Source organism: Halichondria panicea, chromosome 1 (assembly GCF_963675165.1).
Source record: "Halichondria panicea chromosome 1, odHalPani1.1, whole genome shotgun sequence".
Taxonomy (NCBI): Eukaryota; Metazoa; Porifera; class Demospongiae; order Suberitida; family Halichondriidae; genus Halichondria; species Halichondria panicea.
Window position 1 is genome coordinate 16,428,268 of NC_087377.1, and position 19,473 is coordinate 16,447,740.

General features: G+C 40.4%; 1 protein-coding gene across 1 annotated transcript; it reads right to left on the minus strand.

Moving 5' to 3' along the window:
- Nucleotides 1–90: 90 nt before the first annotated feature.
- On the minus strand, nt 91–19,084 carry LOC135336025 (uncharacterized). The gene is made up of 40 exons (XM_064531827.1): nt 18,961–19,084; nt 18,631–18,861; nt 17,098–17,241; nt 16,606–16,827; nt 15,935–16,096; nt 15,486–15,707; nt 15,140–15,295; nt 14,794–15,003; nt 14,475–14,651; nt 13,997–14,200; nt 13,466–13,612; nt 13,194–13,406; nt 12,148–12,318; nt 11,214–11,435; nt 10,807–10,965; nt 10,411–10,608; nt 9,583–9,723; nt 9,197–9,400; nt 8,919–9,074; nt 8,418–8,645; nt 7,590–7,736; nt 7,171–7,419; nt 6,834–6,989; nt 6,344–6,544; nt 6,025–6,228; nt 5,644–5,889; nt 5,391–5,534; nt 4,714–4,742; nt 4,476–4,643; nt 3,836–3,915; nt 3,678–3,771; nt 3,508–3,562; nt 3,165–3,448; nt 2,758–2,898; nt 2,536–2,669; nt 2,006–2,268; nt 1,515–1,638; nt 939–1,420; nt 849–890; nt 91–800 (listed from the first exon to the last, which is right to left on the minus strand). The coding sequence occupies exons 1-40, from the start codon at nt 19,082–19,084 to the stop codon at nt 202–204; spliced, it is 7,533 nt and encodes a 2,510-aa protein (XP_064387897.1). The 3' UTR covers nt 91–201.
- Nucleotides 19,085–19,473: the final 389 nt, after the last annotated feature.

Genomic DNA, 19,473 nt, shown 5'->3' on the forward strand with positions numbered 1-19,473 from the left:
CACAAAGCAACGCCTAGCTGCAATGCCAACAATCTGCTATTAAATTGAAACACTATATAATTATTTGTGTGGTTTCGGCGATCTCTTTCAAAAATATAATTTGCACACACACAAACACACCATCATCTCAATTCTGCATGCATGGTTACCATGCAATTGTATGTCCAGCTACACTATGATTAACACTAGTGATTAAGTTTGCTAAGTTTCAGGCACTTCTTGGTCATCACTGTTCTCATTTTCAGAGTCTATCTCTTCGATATGATGGTTGGAGACCCTCTTTGTAGAGTAGGGCTTGACCCTGGCCTTGGAAATAAGCTTAGCATCTGACCAATTTGGAGGTGCCATCTCTTCATCCTCATCTCCGTCCACTTGACTCTCGACAACGATATCAGAGTGACTGAAAGTAGACACACCTTCTTCGGCTAGTTTTACTTGACTCGTAGACGCTAGTAGAATATCTGTTTGGTTATCATCACTTTTGCTCCTTTTCTCCGGGAGTGAGCTAGCTTCAGAATCGAGATTTACCGTGTTATAATTACTGTATATATATGTGTTGCCTACAGAGGAGGATGTAGCGGTAGTGCCCGTGTTTGCCTCGGATGTACGAGTGCCTTTTTCTGTGGAGTTTGTATGTGAGGGTGTGTTGCCTGTGGAGAAGGACGCACCGGTAGTGCCCGTGTTTGCCTTGGGTGTACGAGTGCCTGTTCCTGTGGAGTTTGTATGTGAGGGTGTGTTACCTGTGGAGGAGGACATACCGGTAGTGCCCGTGTTTTCCTTGGGTGTACGAGTGCCTGTTCCTGTGGAGTTTGTATGTGAGGGTGTGTTAACTGTGGAGGAGGACATACCGGTAGTGCCCGTGTTTGCCTTGGGTGTACGAGTGCCTGTTCCTGTGGAGTTTGTATGTGAGGGTGTGTTAACTGTGGAGGAGGACATACCGGTAGTGCCCGTGTTTGCCTTGGGTGTACGAGTGCCTGTTCCTGTGGAGTTCGTGTTCTTATACTGTGAGGGGTGGAGGAGTGAGGACTTGTAGCGGCCACAACACAGATCTCTCCATAATTCCCGAGCTTCTCCATTGAAGATAACAAAGAACAGAAATATATAGAACCCTTGAAACGATGCAAAGACAGCGAAAAAAATTTGGAAGATAGTTCGAACAGCGTTGCTACCATTAATATTGATTGTGAGTGCAGCAAAGAGCCAGGTGAGGCCAAACAGGAACATGACACCAGAGATGCTCACAAGTAGTCGGAGGGAAGTTTTGATACTCATTTTTTGATTTGATCTCTTCATGTTTTCGCGAGTGTGTTTCAGGAGGATGACAATGACCCAGATGAAGATGACCATGTTGAAGAGGAGAACGGCAAATATAGGAGCCAGGAAAGCACCAAAGAACACACCAGGATGCTTGAGGAAACAGCTGCATACAAAAACACATTCATGACATCATTTTAGCCACAGGAATGAACACCATATCAATATACTTGCACACGAAAATATTTACTCAAACTCACATTCCTCCAGTGACATTTCCGGTGATGGGGTCAACATTCCGAGTGATGATGAGGTCTGTCTCGGGAGTTGTCCCGTCAGCCAGATCAATAATCATCGGGATAAGGACAGGAATCAGGGGGAACACTGGGGGGGGGGGGGGGGAGGGGGGAGTGAATTGTTTTTTCTAGGCTGCCTTGTAAGTCCACAAGCTTATGGCCTAACTAAACATTTATATACTGTGTAATTGATAGTAAAGAGCGGAGATACATGATTTTTAAGCTGGTATTACTAAACCATAATGCTTTTGCTATTACAAGCATGTATAGTGAACAATAGTTGTACAACACTCATCATGAACTTAAAGATTTGCTATAATTATAATTGTACAGAGCCTATTATAGTGTGGTCGCACTGTGTGCACTGAAATGGTTGACTTACGTATTAGTGTTTGCATTTTGTGAGATGAATGTAGGTTGTATGGCATGCATAGTACATGTACAGGAAAACTTACGCCAACAAGCTAGAGATAAAATGATGATAAAATTGGTCGTGATTGTCATGAAGACTAGGACTAGTTTCTGGAACATGAGCAAGGCCTCTGCCCCCATCCACATGACGGACACCAGAGAGAAGTAGTGGATGAGGATGGACACAAACACACAGCCTCCGTACACCTCGATACGTTCAATACCCACAGCAAACACAATGAGCATGCACAGGATGGCTATGGACAGCTGGATGTGGTACTTGGAGTTGTCTCTCTCTCTCAGTTTTCTGCAAAATAGAGAGAAAGTACAGTTAAACTTTTTTTATCCATTCAACAACACAAAATAATTGCTCAGTTAATTACAAAATCACAATGCAATGTGTACTCCAACCTACAAAAGTAGACCACCGTAGGCACCCCTCAGCTAGGCTAAAAACAGTCATATACCAGGGATACCAGGGATCGACCTGGTATGACTGTTTTTAGTCTGAGGGGTAACATACAGCTTATAGAGCAATGTTATGATACACTATTATAGCCTCACGATTACTTACTTGAACATTATCATAGTGATGATTGTGACTACCAGTCCTACACAAGACAGCGCTATGCCAATGTAGCTTATGAAGGAGAGCACCTGATCCACAGTCGGATCATTCATACAGTCCTGAGCTCTTTGGCAAATGTCCTGAGGCCGGAAACAACAGGAAAATGAAATAATACACCCCATCACTGCACAAGTTTAAAGAGAATACTGTACTGAGCAATGAACTTACAACGAGCACAGCAAAGTTGGTGAGATGGGTACAGCTGCAACGGAAAGTGGTTTCATTCACCACTTCAGTGGTACAGCCGTCGGTGATCCAACTGTCACTGACAAAGTCCCATGACACACAACGAGCAGTGCTGGGGTTAGTCTGAATTATAAGGGGACATATAAATTTGAGCGGGCACAGTACCCAGGAAATTCTGCACAGTTGGCCAAGTCTCATGTAGCTAGCCATCACTAGCCAACATAACATGATTATAATTATTAGGTACAGAACTTTTATAAGTAGATAGGGAGTATAATTATAGTACACATTTCCTACCATACGACTATACCCCCGGCAGCATGCACTGTTTACAAGCGACAGAAAATTGAGAGGCATCAAACATTTAGCGGTGTGTACTGTGTCCTTACACTTGAGTTCTCCGGTAGAGGTAGCAGGCCTAGTGTGATAACCACGGGGGGATCGAGGGGAACAATGCCACCAAAGTCAATACCAGGTCCCACGGTAGCAGCCACAATAGGAGTACCCACGGCCGTCTCTCGCACGGTCACGTTGTCCCTCACTACGGCTAACAAGTTTGTCGGCAAAAGAGCCGCGTTTTCATAGAGGGCAAAGTACACACCGATAACGGGTCTGTCAGCTGGTACCTGGTTGAAGAGCTCGGGTGGGAGTGCGATGGAGGCGGGGACTCCAGCTGTGGGGGGGTGGGTGTGTAATAATTATGAGATAGACAACTAACATACGTGTACGTACCTCTACGGGTGAAATCTTCCGTTCTTCCTTCTCTCATAAAAGTTTCAGTGGTGCCCTGAACAAAACAAGGGGCAGTTGGTCAATAGCGTTATACTAAGCACAGTCACTCTACATTCTTAGCTCTACTGGTACAATGCTCGCCTCCCCCAAGCTCCAATAACAGTACTCACCAGTTCAACGATGATTGTGACATCTGTGAATTCCACAGTGAGGTTGGACTGTTGTGCAAATTGTGTTGCCACGGCCTCAAATGATTCAACAATTCTGTAAGGGGTAAATTACGTCAGTATCATTCAAATTATAGGCTCTAGATCTCTAACAGGCTTACCTGGAGGTAGTATTGACCTCAAGACTGGAGGGCTGCCATTGTACGAGAGAGTTCAAAGTCTGACCCAAATGTGTCACCACCTGGAAAATAAACTAATAAACTAAAGCACACAATTTACTTAATCTGGGTTGGAATCCAGAGTAAACCTAACCGCGTTCGTGTAAACGGCCCTTATCCGGATTCTAATCCGGATTAGCCAACCCACTTCTGGAGGTGGTGCAGAAGCGGTTTAGCTGTGAGTAAACACAAAGGCTCATTCTGAGGTGTTGTACATGTTTGTGGGTGTTTCTAGAGTAAGCCTGTAGCTTCTTATCAGCCAATGTTTGCGCAAATGCAATTAGTGGTCATTTTACTATGCCCACTACTTAGAAAAATCTGACCCGCTTCAATCCAGATTCATCCCAGATTAGGTGTCGTGTAAACGGGGCTTAAGCGATTCTTGCTACAAGATGCTGTCTACATGTATACGTACGTAAAAACACATAATTATGTTATATGCATGGGATGCATCATCGTATTTTAGTGTTAAAATGACAGACATTTATGTCATTTCTACATTAAATTTCAAATGATGCATTTTATTTGAGATGTTTTATGTTATTATAACATATCTGTGATATAGGTTGACATGCTAGCGTACAATTTCATTGATGGGTACAATGGTGGTGTTGGTGAAGTTAGCGATGCTGTTGAACACAGTGGACACATCATTGAGAAACTGCATGGTCTGAAGGAACGTCCTGTTCTCAGAGAGGGTAGTAAAGGACGAAACAACCTCACTGACGTTGGTGTAAGTCTCCTCTGATATCTACAAAACAAATTCATTAGCTTGTGCTTGCGTGAAATGCAACACAAATACATAAAATTATGTCACTTACTGTTTCGGGGACAACATTTTCGAGTGGAGCTGTGTGTGTGTGTGTGTGTGTGTGGGTGGAATTCACATGCATCTATTAAAAAAGCAATATATAACTTAATAGGCTGGCTATCAATAGATTGCTATAATGATAGAGTGGTTTATTGTAGTTTCGAAAATGTACTTTTGAGAGAGTATGCTAAGCAAGCTGACTCTCAAACTTTCCATCAACTCATACTTACACATAATTATTTTGATAAATAATATTGTGCTTTCATTTGCTGCAAATTCGCCAAATATAGTACCCTAAAATTAGTTGCCGTATATACTGCAATCTGATTGGCTAAAACAAAGTGTTCTATCCGACTTGTACTTACTTAGAAAATCATGTACTTTACTTAGAAAATCATAAAGATTAGACAAATCTGATTGGCTAGATACTCACGGTTGCTATGATCTAAAATGCTGTTTAGCACACGATTTAGACTACGTTTGGGATACCACAGCCTTTGGGCTTCTAAATCATGTAGAAAAACTTCCTAAACAGTGTCTGACTATTATACAGAGAAAAATCTGAACACAAATACAGAATAGGACAGTGGTAATGCCTATACACACAGGTTATACTAAATAAGACAATTGCTAAAGCTTGCACACATGCACATGCAGGTAATAACTTTACATTCAGTATGTACTCACACGGACAGTTGAGTTCATCTGACATATTGGGACAGTCAGCAGTGTTGAAGTCGCATACTTGAGCCGGAGGGATGCAGTCAACACTGAGTGTCTCCGTGTTGGTACACAAACGACTACCCAATCCAGCGTCAGCCGTGCAGTTACCTATAAGAAGCGACATACGATTTGGATCTACCCTAATAATTAACTAAGAGCTAGCTATTATTCTGAGTTATGGAATGCATAATTATTTTGGCTGAGTGCAAAATCTTACGATCATTATCCAGGATGATTAGTCTATGACGGAGGTTGACTCTGGCCACTATGGGGGAGGAGCTCGAGTAGGAGAAGGTCACCTGCTCAACGGGACTTTCACTCTCCCCGTCAAATACCTCATCGTCCACAATGTTGACATCAAAGCATGCCTCAGTGGCCTCGGGTTGGAGGGTCAGAGTTACAATAGGGAACCCGTTAATATCCTCGGCAAACACATCTGATTCAATATCGTAGTCAAGAGTGTCTGTATAGAGAAACGATTCATGAGATAAGCAATACCTATATATATAGTATATATAATTATAGTATATAGACACAGATATAGCAAGCGGCTATAGTGGTACTTAGTCAATGCCCACTTATTATGTTAGCAACTCACCATTTGCTGAGGGGTATTGAACTATCTCACCCCCCTCCCCAGTATCGGGGGGGTTGTCTGTGACAAATTCAACAGGGAAAGTTGTGAAATTGATGTTTGTGGGTGTGATTATCTCCCCGCTGATTACGGACAAACAGATAGTGACAACATTTCCCTCAACAGCAATACTCTCAGTACTAGTGAACGCAACCTGAGTAGGGGGCTCTGTACGTACGTGGAAGGAGGTAAATCACATGACAGGCACATGACTCACTCACCAATCACTTATAATTATTATGTCTGTGAGAACAAACTATGTATTTGAACATATAGCTCTCACCTTCATCATCCTCTATACTAATGTCAAGCAGCACGTTGGAGTCAAAATTGACAAAAGGAGAAGCATTAACGATGAATATACTGAACGATTGTGTTTCCGCTAATATTTCATTATCAATGAGCTGAACTGAAGTGCACACTTCCATTTCACCCACTCTAATCACCACCATCTCATCCATTATTGAGAAATCTTCTGGTGAGGCTGCAGAGTAGACCCACATGACTATTGCGTGTTAGAACATAGAGTCTACAAGATGCATGATCGAGCTAGGGGATTCAAGCAATTAAGAGATGCTACATCCTAATCTATTTCCCCATCCCACTGACATCATACATTGTACATCAGCCTTCTTTTTTGTGATGGGATATTTTCTTATCAATTAGGCAACCAGATTCAAACACACTATAGTCTGTGAGTGAAGTCTGAAAAATTGAAAACAGAACAAGATGGCAATGCTATAAAACGCAAGTTCATATGTACGGTCACTCACCTGGCTTGTCTCCACTGAGGGAGAAGGACAGTGCGACATCGATGGGACACTCTCGTCCACCGGCAGCGTCTTGAGAGATGTAGACACACACTTGCAAGCTCATCCCCTCAACAGCAGACAGGGGGGATCCAGTTGTGTTGAGAGACACTGTCACAGCTACATGCATATTAATTTGTGAAGGACACATGGTGTACACCACAGTAAATGATACAATTATAGCGAATTGGTTAGGGCAGAGGTGTAAATAACTATAGACACTACATGTAAAGCAATTTGTTTGAGTAGTTTAATCTGAATATTTAAGCCTTGTATCTGCCTGTCTACAGTTACAGCTTACAATCAGCAGCGTTGTCCTCAATAGTGACAGTGGCTTCACAGTCGTTTACACACATCACGTTATCTGCAGCAGCTCCACTTGCGGAGTACACTGCACTGTCAATCATAACCGTGAAATCTTGCTGGTTTCCTTCAAACACATCGTCATCCACAATAGAAATACTAACACAATCAATAGTTCCGTTGATAAGAGACATGCTAGGGAATTCTACTGTTAAACCAGTTCCAGTTGTAAAATCATCACCAATAACTGTTGAGGGGAAAATTATAATGCATGCATTTATATACATGTGTTTTATTGATCATTGTCACGTAATAAGATTTTGCATATGCTAAAAGCTGAAGCTCCATGCATACTTAGGAAGCAACTATCAACGTTGCACAATTATTCACATAAACTAATAATAATTATGTTTATACTTGTTTTGGCTCCATCGGTTGTTTCCAGCCCAATAGAGATGCTATACTGAGAGCCCATAGCCTCAGTGAGTATCTCCACACACACCATCAATGTTCCGCTCCCCTCCATTATATTATACTGAATAGGATTGAACCTCAAAGTGGCCTCTGCACATAAAGAAGTCATAGGCAAAAAGTATAATAATTATGATAACTAAAATATCAATTTCTCATGCATACGTCCAACATGCACTCTATAGCACATAACATCATCACAAATATTTGGTCAATATACCAGATATCAGTTTTCCAATACATGCATGTTGGATACTCGTATAGCAGGTATATTTCGAGGGTATAAATTTTCGCGGATATACAAAGAATTTCGCGGTTTTTGTGGTCTGAGTTCCAGCCTTTGGTGCATGTGTACATCAACATGCAGCTGTAACTCCACACCGTTAGCCTCGAATCCAGGCCTAGCCTGTATAAAATAATAGAATCGGTGAGGCACTATGTCCTCCACCTCTAGCAGAACGTTTGCTGTGCAGGCCACGGTCAGGGGATACCACCAGTACAAAACAATCTGGGCGTAGACGTAGAGCAAGCTAGCTGGCTATACCGGCGTCCTCGTCTCTTGATCCCTTTTGCTTTCCTCTTATTGTCGATAGGTGTGGTCAATAATACTAAACACGCAAACTATTCAATAAGATATAAATTTTCGTGGGTATACATTTTCGCAGTATACAGGCTCAATCCGTGAAAACCGCAAACATTATACCCTCGAAATATACCCGCTATACGGTATGTAACTCACCAACACTCATGAACACACATTCAATGAAAACGCACCTTCATTATCAAGTATGACCACCGTCTGTAGGATACTTGAGCCCGAAACACCACTCATTGTTAAGAGTACATTCATGTCCTCGGCGTCTTCCAGAAGTTCATCATCAACTATCAGTATCTCGGCAGCACTAGTAAACGTCCCGTTGATATCAGCGGGTAAGAGAGTGCTATGATCAGCACTACCAAAGGATACCGTCATAGAAGTCGTATTGTAGTCTTCAGTAAGTGCTGTATATGTATGCATGGAAAGCATATTACGATTGCCATAGAGCTGCCGCAAATAGAGCTTTCTAGTTATTAATTGCCCTACCAAATACAACATATCTGGAGGTAGAAGCCGATCACCAAATTCAAATTATCAAAGGAGAAGGCAATGTCACTGAACAAACCGTCAAGTATATTCATTTCAGGCACTCGAAAAGCTAGAGACCTTATTTCCTTGTTAGACTCAATATCCTCCACACTTTTAATGTTCACGATTGCGGCTAACATTTCACTTACTTGCAGCAATAGGAGAAACAGTTAAGTCTATTTCGATGATTCCCTGTACTCCGCCCGCTGGTACACTTTCGATTACTAAACGAGGAGAGACAGTGGCGTTCACACCCTCTGTGACTGTCAGGGATGTGGCCTCAAATGAAAATGTAGCAGTACCAACTGCAGAAAATGTAACGACATCCAGTAAATAAATTTCTATCTTGTAACAGTTTCTATACATTATAGCTAGTGTGCTATTACAGTTAGAGTGAGAGTGAGATATGTAAGGAGAGCTAGTGTACCGTTCACATCCAATATGTTGATAGTCAGGTTAGCAGCAGCAGGGTCAACATTGGCATTAGATGAAGTCAAGTCAATGGAATAGGATTGGGTTGCCTCCAAGATGTCATCAGTCATAGCCGTAACATTGAAACATGTATTTATTATATTTTGAGTATTTACTTGGTCCGATACAGCAGTACTGTCAGTCATAAAGTCATCAGACACTAAGTTGTGAGATTGAGCAAACTTGTGAACACAAACCACTATATAATATGCAATATCACACTAGTGATGTCTGTAGCTACTTGAGCTATGTGGATACTTTTAGTATTACAGTAAAATTGCTCATACAATTATTCTTGTTTAGAATGTACATGTACACCATGCAAATATTTAGTTATTTCACCTGCTGTGATTCCGTTGAAGTCAATATTGTACATAACCATACGCAAAATGGCTCCCTGTGCCATGGTGTTAACACAGTAGGTCAGATCATCACCTTCGCTATGCTCGGCTGAGCCCATGACACTCAGTCCAATAACAGCATCTGAAAAATAATTTACTGAATAATTTGGGGCAAAGAAAGAGAGAGCCATTCTACTCTTCGCTGAGTGAAATGCATAGTAGTTAAAATTAAACACTTGACTTAAAATACCATAATTATTATAGGAGTATATTATACTATGCATGTACACAATTATAACCTCGCTGCATGCATGCATGTACTCTTAAGCAATCACACACAATCAAGCAGTTCATGCACAAATTGAAACCATAAATTAATGTAAAACTAAAAATGAGTGGTGCCACTTGATAGAACGTTCGCCTTCGAGCTGACTCAGCTAGGATTCAAGCAGCAAAACTAGACTGACTCAGCTGGCATTTTTGGGGGTGGGGTATTAGAAATGGTCATGTGAAGCTCATGTGGAGTCACGAGACCAACCACGTTGCCATGATCATGTTGTGTTGATTATGTTGCCATGGTTATATAGCACCAAAAAACACAAGCAAGAGTACGAGTTATATTTATTGTCTACTACATGCATCAGAATTTATGGCAGTAAACTTCTGAGGACGAGGGCGAAGTCCCCGAGGCCAAGGACAGTTTATGATTGTACATAACAATAATACCGTAGATCATAAGCATTAAAGGCACGCATATCGATATGTTTCACAAATTTATACACACTCATGGCTTCTTACTAATACATGATGTACCTCAATAGCCACCTACCATCTCGGTCTGAAATCACGATAATTGCAGTGGAGTTAGTACCAGAGGAGATCATTGTGCTGTCAAAAGAGATGGAAAAGGAATGGAATGACTCAAAGTCCCTATCGTCATTGATGACGATATCGAACTCGAAAGTTGATGGACCCCCCGCGGAGAACATGATTTCCGAGGGTGTAGGTAGGGAGGCATCAGATGAATCTGTGATGCAAATCATGATGTATATACTATACCAACACAATAATGCCAACTCTGTCTTAATCTCGAGCAGTATATCATGAATCACATGCCTAATCAACACACAAGAGGGGAATTTGTATTCCCCTCTAGTTAGTGTACAATAACCATAGCTCCTGCATATACTGAATACGTGTACATATTATTTTATTATGTACGTACCTGTCAGTGAATCAATGTTGAAGTTAGCAGTAACTAAGACGTTGAAGTCAGTTTGTATCTCTCCAGTGAGGCCCTCCAGAGAACCAGTTACTGTGCATGTAGAATCCTCCTCACAAGTGAAGGAGGTTTGGTCAAATGTGATGGTCACACTTGCTGGCTCTGTACAGAAGGGAAACAAATATTTTAATGAGCTAATGTCTCGCAGGATGCCACATTAATTACTAAGTATTTTGGAAAAGGGTTGCACTAAGCCCATAAAAAGTAATCTTTGAAATGCACAATGCAATGCATGTACTTATTTTGTACTAATTCATACATAATTATAGGGCAGTTTATATTCGGAAATCGAAATCCAACTTAAGCACAAACCTATATAGCTTTTCTACGAATGCTATCTAATCACACACCATCATCGGCGATGTTCAGTGACAAGGGCAGAGTACCCGTTGTCAACACTCCCTCAGGTTCAATACTTGTAATATTCACGCTGAAGTCATGGTCAAACTCGAGATCATCGTCATCAACAAAGTTGATCATAAAATTCTTAGCCACCGCTGCTCCACTGCAATCCATACACGGACCAAACGTGATAGTTGGCATTGGCTGATGAGTGAAGTCGTCCATCACAACTGCAAAAATAAAGTTGATTATGTACATGCTCTATAGTAGCCCGACGAACATGGCCACAAAAAGAGGTGGTATTAGTGAGGCAGGTACATGTAATCAGTATGTGTGGATGACAATCAGGGGCGTAACTAGCAATGAGGCAGAGGAGGCCCTTGCTCATTGCCTCCTCTACTATTGAACTTCAAGTTTTATGTGACTACTCACAGCAGTTTTCTGCCATTTGCATGCGCTTCTATGCGATAATTAGTGGGTGTGGTTTCCGGGCAAACAATAGGTTAAATTTTCTAGTTACGCCCCTGACAATTATTTAACTTCATGTATGTACCGTACTCTACCGAGATTACGCCCACCCTAATTGCATGCTACAAAGCAGCTACAGGTAGGATGGGCTTAATTTCGAAAACAGTAGTTTTGTCTAGAAATTAACCCAACCCAGGTGTTTGCCTCGAAATTAAGCCCACTCATTAAGAAACTATTCTTCTCAGTCTGAGTCTGAGGCCTGCCAGCTCTTGAAATACAATGAATACATCAACATACAACAATGGTAATGCATGGGTAAAGTAGCTAGGTATAAAGAGTCAAGATTCTGCATCAGAAGGCGTAATTTCGGACGTGGGCGTAATATCGGTGGAGTACGGTATACCCCGTGAGCCCGAGTCAGCCCCAATGATAATGCAACTAGCACTATTAAGTACGTATACAAGCAATAACCACCTGCATCTCCGTTAATTAGATCAAGATTGACTATGATGGTTCTCTCCAGATTTATACGTTGGCCGTCTGTTCGACTCAACGTAGCCACTACCGTCACCCCGCCATTTTCCTCTGCGTTTCTTTTGACTTCAAGCATGGATTGAAGGGTTAGCCCTACTTGAAAGTCTCCGGCTGTATACGGAAACAGAAATACATAATTATGTATACGTAGTACGTACATCTCCAACTAGAGCTATACTATAAATGATGGCGATCTGCCCATTCTAATTATACAGTCTATATTATGGTCACCATCATGTAATCAGAGCACCCTCTATAACACAACCATTGTTATAGTTTGCCCAAAGGTGACGCTTAAAGTGACAGGCTCAAATATTTATTGTTCAATCAAAGTGAATTATAATCATGATCAATGATGGTATAATGAAAGCACCGCAGATGCTGATGCCTCGGTGGAAATACCAAAGCTACATAACATAAAGCTATTAACACACAGTCATGATGAACATTGCAATTTGCTGCATGCAAAAACTCAAAGAGTGGGTAATGATCGACCATGATTGTTGTTAAAAACGATCTGATGCCAAAAGTTTAAGTCTAAAATTAATGCGGGCTCAGTGCCGGCATCAGCAGAGCCTTGCAGCTCAGTATCACTCTTGCAGCTACCAATAGCTAGCGTTCTAGTGCAGAGCTAACTACTAAGTAGAGTAGCAACACTCGGTAAACAAGTTTGGCTACGTGCTCTTCTGAAAAGGCTGCAATGGCATTCCAAGTAAGCAAAACTAGGCATAACTCGAGAACGCCCTGAAGCAGTATTTTGCTAATCCACGAATAAATCCAAGAAAACATGACTAGAAGCCTATAGAAACTCTTACTTGCACTTGATTCATCCTTGAGCAGCTGTAGCAGTCTACACACACAGACACACACACACACACACACACAAACACACTACCGTATACCTCGCTTGCGCATGCGCACCGAGGCATAATGATATTATTACATGCTGGCTGACAACTGCATGTGTGTATTACGTATGTACATACCATCATCATCCTGCACACGTAGGTTAATACTTGTAGGGGAACCTAGCGTACAATCTTCGGTGCCAGGAATTGTGATAGTCAAGCTCTCTGTGTTCTCCAGAATATCATCATTGACTATCATGATGGGTGAATTGACATTCATGACAGACCCACCATCAGGAAAAGATATATCCGGAATACCTCCAATGTCTGTCGCGCTGATTCCACCGGGAGCTATGAAAGTGGTGAAATGCATTAGAGCTTGTTCAACATGCAGGTATGCTTTTACTAACTTGGAAGAAACGGAGCCATCAGAGAAATGCTAAGGTCTCCATTCACTCGCATTCCACTAAAACCACTAAACATTACGCTCAAGTTCACTGTGCCGTCCGATTCAGTGAATTCTGTACTGATGCCTGATGAAAATGACACTGTGCAGTCTGGAGAGAGAAAAGTCTAATGACATAACAGTTTAGCATAACATGAGATCAGAATGAATGGGGTATATATACATCACTCACCAAATACACCGTTTTTTCAAGCTACATTTAATTTATAGGAGGGCTCATTAAATAATTAACACACACACGTATATATATGCATGCAGTACTGACTGACAGCTGTTACAGTAATACGTACTATAGATATACACTCGATAAACATAATTATAGCATGCCAACCACTTAATTTACCCGTAACAAAATAATGTTGTTTTTGTCCCAATTTTCTAGCTATAGCTAAACCAATTCTGTTAGTGTTTTAAAATACCATTATTGTGTGTTTCCCACTAATTGAGAGTCTGTACGGATAACTTGTATACTTACCACCACGATCTGTAATTGTAATTTCCGCAGTTTCCATTGTGACTTTTAGTGTACCGCTAGAAGGGCTGCTTGCCGATATACGTGCAGAGAAAGTTTCTGTTCCCTCAAAGTTGTCATCATCTATGATATCAATGGACTCACACACAAGTGGGCCACTCATTGAGTCGAAAATAAAATCACGACTAAGTAGACCAGAACCAAAATCTGTAAGGAAAAGAAACATACACATAATAATTATTGACTATAATAATATTTATGCTCAATATCAGCTTATTCATGTATACATGATGATTATAAGCAAATTGTACAAGGTTATGTGTTACAGAGTATACAATTATAGACATGCAGTGTGTGTACCTCGATCTATACGAGCTGTTTGCAAATTGTAATACTACAATAATTTTATGGTTTTGCGAAGCATTATATTATAGTAATACGGTATGTATGTACATGCACATGCATGTTATAGTGTATGTACATGTGCCTGTTGATCCTGCATCCGGTGTTCCAGGATCACCCGTTAGAGTGATTGTCACGCTGAATGCGACTCCATCACTGATTGAGTCGACATCTCGGATCACCAAACACACCATATCATCAGCACCACCTTCTGCAAACTCGTACGTTGTTTCGTTAAACTCGACCATTGAATCCTCTGAAAACAAACCGTTATGGTTAATAGGTCATGGAACGTCGTAACAGGTCAGGTATATAGACAAGAAACAATGATGTGCTTAAAAAGCGTGTTCATTATAAAGATATTTCTAAGGATAGCATGTGATATACTACCTAGTCACCTAATTCATCATCCTGAATGTTAAATGTAGCTTCAGAAGGCGACATCATGTTTCTTACAACTCCAGGAGGGTCAGATGTATTGGCAAGGGTTAGGGTAAAGCTGTGATGAAATTCAAGGATTGCGTCATCCACAATTGTCACCGCAACAATACTCCCCTCAGTGGTCTGCCCAGGAGTGAATGTTATACTATCCTCATCAAGAACGTAATCTGCACCAGAAAGGATTAGAAGTTTGAACAATTATCTGCGTGATATTATTATTATTCACATAAACACATGAACTATTACGTCATTGATAGTTAGTGTGTTGCGAATGGAAATGCGGTTGCAGGATATGATACATACCTGCAGTATCTCCAGAGTCATGTTCTATTCCAATGGTGATGGTCGTGTCTAACGTAGCACTATTATCCAAAACAACGAAAGCCATAAAATTGACAGTCATATCAGTTCCTTCAATGGCATCCACTGAAGCTATCAAATTGTATGTTGCCAGAGAAACTATGGGCACAAAGAGAATAGATTGTGAATAAAACAATTATGTATAATATAAATATAATTATTATAACCATGCACACACTGACAGCAACAATCATGCACAATACAAAATACGTACACGGCGACTGTAATAAAGAGAGAAAACACAAGAATCGCACTCATAATTACTATGGTGTATGATGCACTAGCTTACCATCATCATCGACAATGGTCACTGTCTGAGGAGTTATGTCTAGAACCACATTATCCATAAACGCAGCAGGTACAGATTGGAGAAAAACATTGAAACTGTGTGGTCCTTCAATAGAGACATCATCCATAGCCATTATTCCGCTGACGCTTATGGTATCAACAAAAGCGGATGCAGAGAACGTGACTTGAAAAGGATTTGGTACTGAATAATCGGTATTGATGTCTGTACGAATAAAAGTTGACATGATACACACAAATGCAATAGTAATGCATGGATGGATACTGAGGCAACCGCGTAATACACACACACATTGTACATATATTAATAATTATTATCATACATACTCAAATGATTGTGAAAAACACACAAAAGCAGATTTTTAATTACAAAGTAACAAGACAATTAATAGCTCCTGTTTTATGGACCCTATAACATTATATATACCATACCGGTCAGAGAATCAATTGTGTCGCTAGTAGCCAGTGTAACAGTGAGGTCACTTCCCAAAATGATACCACCAAGAGATATCATAACTTGAATATTAGGCGGAGGGACACTTCCATCCTCCATTAACATCAAGTTTGTAACAGGGACAATAGAAATGGTCGCCACTACAGGTGGAAGTAACATAAACACAAGGACATTGTACGTATACTCAGCTAGTCCTTCATGCATGTGTAATTTAGGTGAAATTTGTTTGCTGGTAGTATACAAAAGTTCTATACGCGAACCAGAAAAGCATAATTATACACATCAAACACTCAATTTATAACCCCCCAGAATTCCTGTGAGTCAACCAACCTATATTCGCAAAACACTTGGAGTAATCGCAAAAGACTTGCAAAACTTATAGTTCAATGGAATCTCAAGTATGTATAGAATAATAACATTAATCTAGAAAGCTATATGTAGCGCCATACAGGATTTTGCGAGGACCAAACAAGAATAAGAAATTCAGTTGTACTAACATTATTATTTTGTGAGTAAAATGAATATAGATGAGTGCATCTAGATGGTATAAATTAACACATGTATATGTATATACACAGTAAAATCCCATTATGCTCGAAGTCAGATGATTCGTGTATACAGAATCAAGCATCAGTAACGTAACACTTACTCTCATTGTCTTCGATCGTCACTGTACCAGTGGTGCTAGGGCCCTGATTAACGTTATTGCCAGCATCATTGACTATTGCTAGTGACACAATGAGTGTTTCAATGCCCTCCAGAATGTCATCGTCGGTTATTGTCAAGTTTATACAAGCAGTACTTCCATTCACACTTCCAACCGGAAACATTGCTGTCGTGTCAGCAGGCACCGCGTAGTCAGAAACCTGTTCTATACAGGTGTATGAGAATTATTATGGGAGATTGAGTCAATTTTGCAAACTGTACACAAAATACCACAATAATAGCTACTTATTTCCACATACGTGCATGTGCATGTACATGTACTTGAGCTCATTTGGAGGAATACAGTTTGGTGCTTAACAACATAGAGGATGCTTATGAATGGATCAATTTACTAGTAGTCAGGTACCATGTCCATATAATCTTATCTTACAAAAGATCTCAAAAGAGAATGTGCTATTTGGAGTATGTATCTCACCTGCTGAAGCATCGAAAAACGTGAAAGTGACTTCGATAGGGAAAGTTGTATCGGTGAGAAAAGCTGATACTTGAGCACAAACAGACACAACATCATCGCCCTCACGACCAGTGAAGTCACTTGATTCCAAGTTCACAATCGGATCTGTAGATATATACATGCAAAGTATTGGTATATATACAGTCGCACCATAATGTATAGACAGATTTACAGTGTACACCACAGTAATGGTACAATGTATAATAATTATAGTGAAGTGATTAGGATATAGAGGTGTAAACAATAATAGACACTGCATGTATAAGATTAATTAGAACGATATAAAGTTTGAGTAGTTAAATCTGAATGTGTCTATAATTACATCACCCCCATTAAAAATTAAGTGCATGATCATTTTATCTGGGACTACAACTATATACAGTCATGTAATTACGTATTATAATCTGATTAGTGCAGTACACGCAATAACAGTCCAAATATACAGTATTCATGCAGTAGTACGTAGTTTTGATGTGACAATAGCAAATTCGTTATTAGTTTCCAGAGGAGGTATATAGTCCGGTTTTAATTGTGCATTCCGATCATCTACTGAATCAACAAAGGATTGGAGAAGAATTAGACGATCGGAATGCACATCCGGAATCGTAAGACCTGACATTAATTGACTATAATGAAAGCACCATGGGTGCTGGTGCCTCGGTGGAGGTGCCAAAGCTACATATAACCTACTAATGGCTAGCTTTTATATATACACACATTGATCATGATCACAACATTTTAATTTTATTGCATGCAGAATCCAGAATCACAGGGAAACTCAAAGAGTGGGTAATGATCGAGGATGATTGTTGTTAAAAACGATCGATGCCAAAAGTTCAAGTGTAAAATTAATGGCTGCAAGTCAGCAGAGCCTTGCAGCTCTCTTCTCACTCTTACAGCTACCAATAGCTAGCGTTCTACTGCAGAGCTAACTACTAAGTATAGAGTAGCAACACTCGGTGAACAAGTTTTACTACGCACTCATCTGAAAAGACTGCATGCAATGGCATTCCAAGAAGCAAAACTAGGCATTAACTCGAGAACAAAACTTTTTTGCAAATCCATGAATTAAAATCCAAGAGAACATGACTAGAAGCCTATAGAAACTCTACTTATCACTTCATTGATCCTTGAGCAGCTGTAGCAGCCTGACTACATAACACACACATGCACACACAAACAAACTACCGTATACCTCGCTTAATTGCGCATGCGAACCGAGGCATAATTATCATTCTCTGGGACCTTTCCTATCAAAACCGAATACTAAAATTGTATAGGGAGCCGAGGGTGTGACAAAGTAATGCATGCATGTCACATAAAAATTATGAATATACACATCCACACACATATACCAGCGTTAACTTATATAATTATCGTTAGTTTGGAGATTCGAAATTTAATTTCCATGCATGCAATGGTATCTCCCCCATTAAAAAGTGCATGACTATATTTCATCTGGGACTACAACTACAGTCATATGTACTAGCTTACTGTCATCGTTGTCCAGAATAATGACTATAATTGTTCCTTGCATGGGAATTGCTATCGAAGTACCTGCACCCGAGATTAACACGGCAAAATCTTCATTACCCTCAAGAAATTCATCATCTACTGTCTGGTGGTACATTATGGCCACAGTTCCACTCGTTGGTCCTGGGGGTATACACACTTCTATAGGTTGTGTGGACGCCAGGTCATCAGCCTTTGCTAGGTTTTCCGTTGCTGCATTTGTTTTACGACATCAGTAAACATGTGGAAGGTTTTAAGTTAGTCTAAAAAATAGTTACTAAATATATATAATTATAGAGTATAATCACTGACCAGAAAAGAACATAAGATTCACGCCAGTACATTCAGTAGAGGTAATAGTTTGATTAGCCTCATATGTCAGATTGAGAATTGGATGTTCACCCTCGTCGACAGACAATTCCTCTGTTGTAAACATCAATGCTACGAAAAAACAAAATTGGAAAAAATAATGGAGTTTGTGAGTTTTATTATGAGATAACGCATGCATACACATGCACACATGCATGCACTGTTTGTATACGTATAGATGGCGCAGCCTGGTATCTAATGGTACAACTGTTATTACAAACAAGTGCACGTTTTTAGCGAAAAGTCCATATTTGCACGACTTATGCATACACAGTGGCTATCTTTATATAGGCTGTACTGCATGCTCACGCCAAATGATAAGCGACAAACTGATATAAAGTATACACTTCGCTGAGGGCATAATAATGTACATGCATGAAAGTATACAAATACTGTTACGAGTAGCCACTAAATGGAAGCATGCGCATTCAATATACACTCTTCACTTTCTGTCAC